The sequence below is a fragment of the Rhyacophila brunnea genome, unplaced genomic scaffold (genome assembly GCF_057557595.1).
Source record: "Rhyacophila brunnea isolate RB1 unplaced genomic scaffold, BYU_Rbru_1.0 scaffold_17, whole genome shotgun sequence".
NCBI lineage: Eukaryota > Metazoa > Arthropoda > Insecta > Trichoptera > Rhyacophilidae > Rhyacophila > Rhyacophila brunnea.
The window spans coordinates 25,905,698-25,918,027 of NW_028232827.1; the positions used below are offsets into that span (position 1 = coordinate 25,905,698).

At 33.2% G+C, this 12,330-nt stretch overlaps 1 protein-coding gene across 1 annotated transcript; it reads right to left on the minus strand.

Moving 5' to 3' along the window:
• Positions 1-3,171: 3,171 nt before the first annotated feature.
• On the minus strand, positions 3,172-11,997 carry Ssl1 (general transcription factor IIH subunit 2 Ssl1). The gene is made up of 9 exons (XM_085944989.1): positions 11,813-11,997; positions 10,370-10,571; positions 9,984-10,123; positions 9,307-9,469; positions 8,176-8,274; positions 6,867-7,042; positions 4,835-4,975; positions 4,233-4,341; positions 3,172-3,423 (listed from the first exon to the last, which is right to left on the minus strand). The coding sequence occupies exons 1-9, from the start codon at positions 11,869-11,871 to the stop codon at positions 3,268-3,270; spliced, it is 1,245 nt and encodes a 414-aa protein (XP_085801115.1). The 5' UTR covers positions 11,872-11,997; the 3' UTR covers positions 3,172-3,267.
• Positions 11,998-12,330: the final 333 nt, after the last annotated feature.

Genomic DNA, 12,330 nt, shown 5'->3' on the forward strand with positions numbered 1-12,330 from the left:
CGACAAAGATGTCATAAAATTCATAATCATAAAAGTATTTAGTAATGAAAATAACTCGATTCACCTCGAGAAAACGATGACTTAAAATAAAAACAAAAACCTTAAAATATTAAATTACCATTGACGATTTTGGTATGCATTAATAATTTATTCTATGTTAGAGGCACCCTTTTAAAACTTATGACAAATTTATTATACATTTGCATAATATAAAATCAGCCAACGAATGTAAGGATTCGATCAGAACTCTCTTGCCTGTCAACTGTTTAATACAGGGCTGGAGAAGGTAATCAAACACTCAAAAATTCAAACAGAAGCAATATAAGTAATATAATAGTTAGTCGTGAAATATAAAAAAATGCCAGATGATGAATATGAGCAACTTTTAATCAACCACTGGTTAATTCTATTTCATTAACGAACAGAGCTCGATTGATATTATACGACGGAAAAGTACTTACAGAATCTGAAACTGATAGGCTCATATGCAAGTTGTCATTACTCATTAGTATGTAATGGAATAATTACTTTTTAACAATGTCCGTGGGTCCTCTTTAAAGATGGTTTTATATAGCTCCCATAGGAATATCATGGCATTCTCTTCACTTTTATTCAGAGCTGTTGCGATACAAATATCGCTTAATGGTGACGCTATTCCTAACTCCGACAATAGCGCTTGGGTTCTCTCCGGAGTGCCTTTTCCGATGTCCAAATGGACAGCTGTCTTTAAATTATCCGCACATTGCCTCTGAGTATTAGACAGCTCTTGATACCACTGAGGGCCAATCAGACCAATTAAACAATTCAATCGTGTCTTCACTGCAAATAAACATAAAGGTGAAAAGTAAAACACAGTTTCTACTATATGATGGAGATCCGTCGAAATCCATATCGACTCTAGAAAGGAAAAAGGGCATAACCCTCAGTTTTTTCAAAATAGGTTTTATTGCATAATAACAATGTACTCAAATAAATACACTTTGTGTCCAAAGTATGTAAGCTGCAAATGCCGATTTATTGTCTAAACTTAACTATCAATTAAAAAAAAAAGAGGAAGGAATTGACGTGGGAAAAACGACTTACTGAACCATAATTTTTGTTGGTTTTTTATAAAAAGTTAGTACCTATATAAAAACCAAATTATTTATTATAATGCACTTCAAGGTATATTTTTTTTGTATTTTAAATTTGAATGAAAACCATAACAAAAACATTTTTGTGCCTCCTGTAAAATTTGAGTTGTGTGGATTACCCTTTTTCCTTTCCAAAGTCGATATAATATGTTAATTTACCGCACTTCAAAAGATTCAGTGTTTACATGGCGATCATTTATGATAGTTTGTAAAATGTATGTAAATATCAATCTGTCATTCTATCTTGTAAACCTCACAGTTCCAAAACTCTTTTACAGGAAATGGTAAAAACCCTCTTTTTGGCACGTAAGAATAAAAAGATCGCCGTCTCTGCTCTATGCCAGGTATTAGAATGCAAGAAAAAATAATTTATTTTGAAATTTTAATTTATCCAATTGTGTTTGAATTCGCCTTCAAATGGGTATAATATCGTAATTCTATCTTGTAAACCACATAAATCCAAAAACACTTTGTCAGGAAACAGTAATGCTGTACTCATTAGCGAGCCGTAACTGTAACCAACTCTAGATGCAAAATAATTATTTATTAGGCTGGCGAACCAATTATTTGGCGTCCATACTGGTTACTGTATCTGTAGCGGTCACAGTTACGACTCCCTAATGAGTACTCGGCATTACATGATGATTTTTATCATTCAACTGTATGTATTGATCACATATAGAAATTGTTTTAAAACATGTATGTCGTAAAACACGGTGAGCTACACATCATGTCATTAAAGATTTTCTAAAACTATTTCTTTAAGCACTAGGATGTAGTGTGCAGCGTCGTTCGGGACAAGGAAGTGCGGCACTAAAATCTTTTCATTCTGACACGTTTATAGCATCACGGAAGGCGGCCATACACAAATTGCGGCTGCATATACATGGCGGGTGGAGATGGCGTAACCCAAATCATGTCAGAATAATTGTCTACACTTAATCTTAGTACTACGTCTAGCTAAAAACCTATCTTAGATGGTAAATCAATGAGTGTACCTTACTTATGGTGGTATTATTATATCTTATACATAATTTAAACTACAAGATTATGATAGTACATAATAATATGTGTTTGAGGGACAAATTATGTAGACATGAGTATTAAATTTTAGCGACAGATAATTGCCATTTAAGTACTTCTTTTAATATGTTGCTTATAGTGTTCTTTCGAAGCCTTTAGGTAGTTTGTTTTGTACACGTTGTATGCCTCTTCATCATCTTTTTCAATTTTCTCTTCTCTTTTTCTCCACCATGATACAGTTCTCAGTCTCTAGAAAAAAAAAGTGTTTACTCATACCATATTATTATGAACTATGTAATTACATTTGAAAATCTTATTTATAAAATATTATGTATTTACCGTCTTTCGTATGTGACGAAATTCATCAGCCATTGTGCAATAATATTGTAAAGATTTAGCTTTTTTTATAAATAACTCCCTAAATTTTACTGCAGATTCGAAATAAAAACAAAATGAATCAAAAAGTCATAGATAACAAAAAAGAAAAATGTTCTGATCACAAAGCATATTATTGTGCTAATAAAAATAAATAATATTATGAATTCAAAAAACCATAAACAAGAATTCTTTAATTTTAACATGTAATAATAGATAACAAACTTTATATTTTGTAAACAATTAGTACATAATAAAATAAAGTAAATTACAATGTTTTAAAGATGTTGAAACTTTTCCCAGATGGAGCATTTTGCGATTTCATTACAAAAATAATTGAAGCAAGTTTCAATTTGGTGTAAGTGTTTTTTTATAAATATTTTTGTTAAAACAAGGAGGTTAATCCTGAGAGTTTGTATGAAAATTAGAGGTCTCTTTTTTAACTTCACTTTCATACATTTAGGCTCCATCTCTATACAAGGTTTTCTTTAACATCTTTGCTCTTAAATAGAGTATAGTATGGACCATTACAGAGTGGAGATAGGACATATTAACAGACCCAGGCTCTTGGATCACCACGTTGGAAAATTCAACATGCATTTTGGTACGGTAAGAAGATTTTAAAATGAAACAATTTTTTTATAATAAATCTTTATTCTTACAAATATTTTTGGGTTTCAGAGATTATTTCCAAAATACAATAAATAACAAGAGAGGTTTTTTCATTTTTCTGCAATTAGTCTATATTGATAATCTGCTGTGAATTTGATTCGGGCATGCTGGCAGCATTAGCAGGGAGAGATGCGCATCCTGGACAGGCGTGTAAACTGTCATGAACAAAGAGATCACAGTCACAGCAAAAATGGCGCCTGCACGCGCCGCATTGATAAACCTGAAGGGAAAAAAAGGATTCTGAGCAATGTTGATAAAAGAATCAAGTTGTATGACATATTCATGAAACTAATAAATGGACAAAATATTCTATTCAATCATAGTGAAAGTGCAAATAATGTAATATACTGTGCTAAAAAAAATATTTAACAGTGATCAAAGAATAGCTGATATACTTATAGTACGGCAACATCTTTTAGGCTATGTGTTAAAACTGTGAACTAACATGTTCCTCCCATTTTTAACCGCACTTCCATTATAAACTAACAAGCTCCTCCCATTTAGCCGACAACAGCGCTTCCTTCACGTATCCAAGAAGATGTTGCAGAAGAATAGTATAATTTTTTTACAATAAAATTTTGTTTAGCCATTCTATATTTAATTTTTAAAGATATTTCTGATATAACAGTATTGGTAACCACAACAAAATAGTTAGACTAGCATAGTATGTACCGACACAAATGATATAAAAAAAATGGTTTTTGTTTATTCATAAAGTATCCTTCGAGATGTGGTTTTAACCACGAAATTTTTAGGTCAATGAGGAAGTGTTAAGACATGTCAACTGTTTTTTTTTTTTAACCATATCACATGTTATCCGCTTGGGCATCATGGGCGTTAAACTGATAGTTATCATTAAATACTTCAGACAGATTTCCTACAATGCAAAATATGATTTGTGACAACACATAAGGGGTAGCAGAAGCAGAGGTAGAAAATAATTGTTTTAGATACGGAACCTGAGAAATAAATTCATTCAACTTTAGGGGTATAAATTCGGGCAGTATAGGGCAAAGAGTGTATACTTACAAATTTATCTATATCTTCAAATAATTTCATACAGGAAAAGCAATATTCCACTTGTTTTGTAAATGGCACCTCCAGGAATGCGTCAACAGGGAATAAGTGATGATACGACCTAGAAATTGATAACATAATTATTAGCAAATATGAAGGAATTCTATAATGTTGTCAAAATACTATTTATAATTCATAATTAGTAAAATTCGAATTAACAAAAAGGTATAAATTTTTACATAATATCGTCGGTGTTTTGTAAAAAGGGCAAATTAACCAAAATGCTATTTTACAGGAGGATTTTTAACTTTTGACATTTATTTGTTTATTACCTGTGGATGATTATAAATAAGTTTATAATAAAGCTTAGAAAGAATACTGTCATTATAATAGGCATTATTATATAATATTTTAAAAAGCCTAATATGTCACATTCGCTTTTTATTCTTAATTTTAGTCAATTATCGTTTTTAAGTACTTTCCTCTAGAGATACAAATTCGCCGTTTTTACACAACAAAGCTAGTGGGGTACATATTGTATTTTCATTAAAATCTCGATTTCGCCAAAATGGTTGATTCGCCCTTTTTACAAAACACCGACGATATAATCTAACCTTGCTAAATGTGGTGCGGAGGCTAAAGTGAGATCACACGTTCTGCATTGTGCAGGCAGTTCACAGTATCGACTGCGGCACTGCGGGCAAAGATGGCCGCCACTCGATACACGACTAGGCTCTTCGACATCTTCCAGATGACTGAAATAAAATGTTCATTATTTACATGATAATGGATCACACTCACGGAGTTCACAAAATATCAAATCACAATATCATTTTGTTCATAAAACTACAAGAATGGTAAGTCACAAGTGGAAATCAATATTCTGTACAGGAGAAAAGAGAGATGTCTAATTAATGATGTTGACACCGTGACCAGCGTTCCATCTAATTTTTCTATTGTATGTGCGGATCATCAACGCATCTGAGCAGTGGCGTAACTAGGGTTGGTGTCACCCGGTGCGGTAAATTTACACCCCCTCCCCACAAACACAGACACACAATTTTTCAAGAAAACTTATATTTTTAAGGTATTTATTAATTTCAGTGATTTTATATAATAATAACACTAACAACGATAATTTTTTAAGTAAATGAAAAAAATAGGAAATAAAGAAAATAAAGTACCTATTCATTGATAAAATATATTAAATACTAAACTTGCAGAACATTTTTTTTATATGTATATTAAATCTATATATTTGTATGTGGGGTTGTTTTTCTTCAATATAAACACTTATATGCAAAATAAACATTTATAAAAAAATTGCCGGTGACCTAGTTTGAGAAAAACATACATTATTCTTGCTTTTTTAAATAACCATGCCCTTGTTTTTCGTACACGGTGGTTCACAGAAGTAATTGCATTGCGTTAATTACATATTTGCATTTGTGGTTATGATATAAAAAAAAATGTTCGATTACAGTTTTTAGGTTAAGTGTGCAGTTATGTAATTATGTTTCTACATTTATGTCTCTCATATTCTTTGTGGTCAGAATCAGATATTTTGTGTAGTGTTCTTCTGTTATTTTGTTGTTTAGTATTTCATGATTCTGTTGTCTATAGCCCATCGCTTCTAGTATTGGGCAATCGTTGATCACATGTCACAAAGTTTGAGACGTGTAACCATCACATGGAAAGCAGTCATCGTCCCTCAATTTAAATCTTTTTAGATAGACTTTCAGTGGTCTGTGGCCTTTTAGTATCTGTGTGAGTTCATATGATGTTATTATGTTCTTGGCAAGAGTGGTGGTAGAGATTATGTTTGGAATAAATTTATGCATATTGATTCTGTGTCGTTTAGTTTTTTTTTGCATTATATTATTCCTATTAGAATGCCTTAGAGCGGAATGCACAATCTAAGATTTCGTTCCTAAGGATAAGTCGCCGAAAAGCATGACTTAACTATAGACAATCCTGAGTATAGAGTTAAGGAATCCTTAACCATAGACTACTTTTGTTATGAACACGCCCCCTTCTGTATTACCATTTACCACTGACAGCTGCTGTCAAAATAAATTCGCATGTCTATAACACAGTCCATACACTCAAATTCATTTAACAATGTATCTCAATATGGATATTGATAGTGTTAATTCGTTTGGCATGTACTTGCAGAATATTATTTTATTTTTATACGCCAGCCCGCAGAAATACAAAACACCAGATGAAGAATGACACTTGATGCTAGTGTTACCATGTTAAAAAAAATCTTGTGGTGCCTGTGGAATCACGTATAATGACTTATAACGGAAACATAAGAGTATTATAATTAAATATTAATATGTATTTATAGTTATTGCATTTATAAAATGCAGTTGTCATCGTTTAACAATTATAATATAATTTACCTAATTTACCTAACGAGAATTTTTAAATATGGTATTATTTTCAATAAAAATGATCTTAACTAAGGACAGTGTTTCTGCATTCCGCTCTTAGTGTAAGCAAGACAGAACATGCAATGAGTTTATTATTATTATTAAGTCATCTCTGCATTACGCTCTCAGGTTTTACCAAAATATCACTTGGTCAGTTCATGCAGTAAGCTTAGAAAATATTTAATTTAATGAATGTCGTTTGACTCACCACATACACACGGTAAGAAGAGGTTCTTTAGAGTCATCATCATCTTCGCCAGGTTGGACAGGACCCGAGTGGGGGAATCCCATTTTTACTAGGCAAGCAGAGGTCGGGCGAGCATGCGCGGGAGGGTACACATGGGCCAGAAGCTGTGCACGAAAATGGCAGTCGTCCAGTATAACCTGGCAATACAAATATATGGTAAAGTTGCTACATTGGAAAATATCTCATGTACTTCAAATGATTCAATTTGACGATCACTAAACGTTACTACATGTAACAAGAAGTCGTTTGATTTTCAATGCAGGGGCAGTTTGTGTGTGAAAAAATGTGCAGGTGTCATGACTGTCAATTTGGCAGAGAAAGAACATATGTCTAATCACGAGTATCATGACATGTGGTTGGTCGCACCACCATTCTCTGTGCGTACCATTGTTGGAGTGATAGGTGTGCAACAACAGTGCATTTTCCATGTATGACATTCTAATGTCCAAACAGTTTCGGCATTGAGCACCAAATCTGCAACTTTCTCTTATTTTTGGCTATGTTGGGTGGTCGTTGTGTGTGGAAAACCTTTATGGTTACTAATGTTTTAAGTGTATACAAGATGACAAGTCAGGTCAAAACATTCAATATAGATACAATGGCATCAATATTTTATATACAAAAGTTTATGGAGTCTTCAATATTAGGAATGTAAAGGCTATAAATCATATAATCATATAAAGTCGTTACATCTTTTAACCGGTGCTATGCCTTCATGGAGTTTTCTTGCTCTATGTGGCCGTGGTCGAAAGCCGCACATACAAATTTCACGAGTTATTTCGTCCGACTTTAAACTCAAATTACCAGCCACTGTCGATTGATTTGCAAAATCAAAAAAATTAAATACACAATGACATCTGTTTGAATAATTATGAAATACTAAGCCACAAATTATCGATATATCGGTAAATTAGCGATTTTAGTAAGAGCTGTGTTCTATATTCAACGTGTGACATTAAAAATCTGCGGCCTGTTAAATACCATAGTAAGTCAGATGCCATAGTAATATCGTGAGGCATAAAAAAGGTTAATTGTATAAATAAGTATGTATATGGTGATATGAAAACAGTTTTTTCTTTATATGTTACTATTACCCCAATTATACTAAAGTGCTTAAAAGTTTAATTGGTAGTTCAAGTGATTTAAATAAAAAATTAGGTTTTCATAATATGGAATGTGTAGTTTATATTAATTTAATATGTCCGTAATAATATGAAAGACAGATATGGAAAAAAAATTAGTAAATTCAGTAAACCATACTCATACATACCCCGTATACTCCTGTGGTTTCTTGGCACAAATGTTTGCATACTCGTACTTCAGCCGCTAGTCCAATAACGGAACATCTGATATTATCTACTTTTAGTGACTGAAAACAAATTAATATTTTGTTTTAATGATTTTTTAAATTATATCAACAATTTTCTCTATGGTTTAAAACATTTACATGAGACAATTGAACAGTTGTTCCTCATTTATTTTTAAGCTTTTGTTATCAGTTCCCATTGTTGAAAATGTTGCTTGATCTGTTATTGTTCAATTATAATAACTGATTCCATTATAGCAATTTGAATGGTAAAACAGTCTCCCCGATGCGAGAATGGAGAAATTCATAGTGTCGAAACCTGCTACCAATATGCCTTCCATGGATGTTTTTGCTGTCATACATGAAGTTGACCGGAGGTTATGATGGGGATAGAACCTGTACTGGTGCTAGTGTAACTATACATTATTGAATTGGTGTGACTAGAACTGTGCGAGTAGATTTTGAACTTATATCATTTTATATTTAGGTGACTGCTCTTATCCTTTAAACTATCAATCTGTCTATGGGTCATAAAACTTATTTCTGAAAACTACGCTATCCGAGATGTTTCAAATTCCGCTAACATAACACAAAAAGTCGCAATTCAAACAAAAATACACAATTAGAATTTTTCCCCGAAACAAGCATGGTATTCATAAACTACAAAAGAAGTTGTTTATTGTAATGAACGCTGGTAGGTGCCCACTGACTTCACAAACCTTGGATTTTTTACAAGCAATTTCAACTATATGCGTGGAAACTTTTTCAATATTGTCGGTGAAAACACCAATTAGGTAGGAACTTAGACACTTAACTAGTATCATAAACGTAATTCGATCCCGGCGGCATCCTGTCCGGTCAGATTTTATTGCTCGACACATTAACAGTTTTGCTTGGTATACCCGATAAGTAGCTCGTTATAAAAGTGAATAAATGTATGGAGAATATCATAAACTAAAATGTCAACGAATGTTTTCTCGTTACATCCGAGATCTCGCTATATCCGTGATCGTAATAACCGTGCTCGACTGTAGTTTTACCTATAAATGCATGCATCCAATTAAAGTATGAAAAAGTTAATGTTGAAATTTAGACCTGTATGGTGTGGTGTATATCGGTAGGATCACATGTGGTAAGGCTGGCGCTAATAATTAGTATTTCTCTGCATGCGTGCTCGGGCAACGCACGCAATTGACGCAAACACATCTCTAGTGCGTTCTGTAGCGAAGGTTCTCCCACCAGTAGAGAATTATTCAAGCTATAAAAAAAATAATGATACATTTCAGATGAGTTTGTTATTATGTTATTATGATTATTTTAGAATATAATAATTTTATTAACTGTGGAAAAAATTGATTTTAATTGATTTTGGGTATAACTAAATGCCCATTGCAACATAGAGTTGTTTTGTTTGGGGATGTTTACACGCTAAGCACAGTGTATGGGGTAATTCATCAATATAATATTGGTGAAATGAAAGTAATATATTATTTTGCTTTGACATCAAATACTGTTTTGAAGACAACATAATCAACGAATTGATAAGTTCACAGGGTGAAGTGAAAGAGACCAATGGAGACCTTCATCCAGCATTGAAACACCTATAGCTCATGAGAAAATTATAAATCGTTGTGGTACTCATATATTTGGCTTCTCTTGTGTTTGCCGACCCCTAGGTTAGGTGAGTTATCTAACAAAAAACCCTGTTAACGATCTCCATGGGATCAGGTTAGATCGTGTAACTGTAGCCAATAAAAAATAAAGTAAATTACCCTTGAAGTGAGCGGACATGTCTTCGGGCGTTGCCGCCAAGTGGACTGACCCTCTCGGCTCTTTTATTTCGCATTACCACAACACCTAGTTGACTTAGAGGGTTTTGATCGAAGAATTCTTCAACAAATTCTTGGAGAAGCTGGAAAGAATATGAAATATATATATATAAGTATAATAAATATGTAAATATGAACGAATTTATCAACATTGGCTGAGTCAGATGGCATAATCATTTTACAGAGTAGGTCAGGGAAACAGGCATTGTTAATTGATTAATTGCAACGAAATTAATAACTGAGTAATTAATCCAATTTGAGATTTTAATCGGATGCATTTTGAATCAAGTAACACTTGAATGATTTATGGTGAACTTTGACATATTTACCTTTAAAGTACAGAGAAACCTAGTGGGCTTGAGATCTTGCGACGCCATGGCTTCTGAACCGTCAATGATTAGATACATGTAGCGCATCATCCCCAGTCGCGGTCTACCTTGCCGCTCGGCCATCCGCCGCCGCTTCTCCCGCTGCACGATGTCCGCAACGGACGCTTCGAGGAGACCATCGTCATCCTCTTTGATCGCCTCCCTAACAAGATGAAATTTACAATCAGGGGGAAATTATGAAACCGATAAGTTTTGAAAACACAATACATTTCAAATGGTGCAACTGGTGTAGTTGATATTTAGCAGTGGGGTATGGTTCATAGATTCTGTAGTTACGGAGTGTCTCCAGAAATATTCGATAAATTACTATAGTATGTTATTATTGTGCAAATGCATTGTAAAATTTACTTAACTATACGTGTTCTTAATGGGTCTATATTATGGAATATTATGTAAATATATCGTAAAGCTACCACTCCGTAATATCACACACCATACTAATTTATTAGCTGCTCGCCATGATTTAATTTGTTACAAAACCCTAAGGCTAAGGCCACATAGGCAGGTGACTTTCTTGGTGGCTACGTGCTACGTGACATATACTAACGAACGGACGCACACTATTATTTTTTTTGTGTCACCTAGTGATTTTGCCATTATCTATGGATTTTGCAAGATGGTGGATGTTTCTTCAGTAAGACAAACATCAAACACCATATATAATGACGCATGGGATGAATTGACATAATGCACCCAACAAGTTCAAATTTGAGACTTTCGAAATTTTTAACTTAAATTCTCTGTGAGAAGTAGCTTTCTGGTTAGTTTTGAGAGTGACATAACGTTGTTGACTTGAGCGCTCCCAAATGTCAGGAGCATGAAAGAGTTATTATTTTTCCAGAGAACACAAATAATGGTAAGTGCATTTACCTTCTGGGTGTGGTTGTGAGAAGGTACAATTCATGAGTGTGGAGAGGACTATGCTATTGTCAATAAGTACGTCTTTATTATAACATGCAATAAACTTTGTCACATAAACGGAACGCACATTCAATTTTGGTCATATTTGAGGACATTCAGGGGGCTTTGTATTTCTTGCGTTTATTGTGTTGCTCCTGATTAAGCCATGAGTCAAAACTGCCGTCAAAGTCTTGGTGTATGGCGACTGGCGTTCGCATTTCTATCTTATTAATAATTAGTAGTATTTAGTTTTTACTCGAAGTGAGTTCTACTGTTCCATTAGTTTAACAACAATGAGATATTACTCACTAACAGCTACTTCTACGTATATAATATGCTTCTATGCTTCAAGCATACTATTACCGGGGTATTATTATTATTTGGTTCGTTTATCAATACTATGGTAGGTAATATTTATTTTTGGGTTAAATTGAAACAGTTTTTCATACATACAATAACCTAAAAAAATATATTAACAAATACCAAGTCTTCTCGTATCCGGTCTCCCATCTATATTCTTTGGGATCTTCTTCTTCAGCCATTTTTCTTTGTGAACGTTGAAGTTTGTGTGTGTGTTGTAAGGAAACGTTGAAACCAATAAAATTAATAACAATGCAGATTAGATTTTAAACTATCTGTCAAACATGAAACAATTTACTTTCATTGTCAATAATATTAATGTTATCATCTGTTAAAAATATTAATAAGTTAGCTTTTTTTCTTTCAACAAATTCAAAAATATTTTTTCAACATGTTAGGTGTATTAATAAAATATTTCAAACAACAAAAGCCAAAAACCACTTCCTATTAAATGTGATTAAAGAATATTTTCTGCTATAGGTACAAAATAGCGAAGTTCTATTATGTATTCCTTGTACGTTTATATTTGCATCGCATCAATCACGTTGTCTGTGGTAGTCCAGATTATGGCAAGCCGCCAGTGCTGCCAACCGTACTATAACTATAGTATTTGTACTATAATTTTGGTCCGCGTACTATGT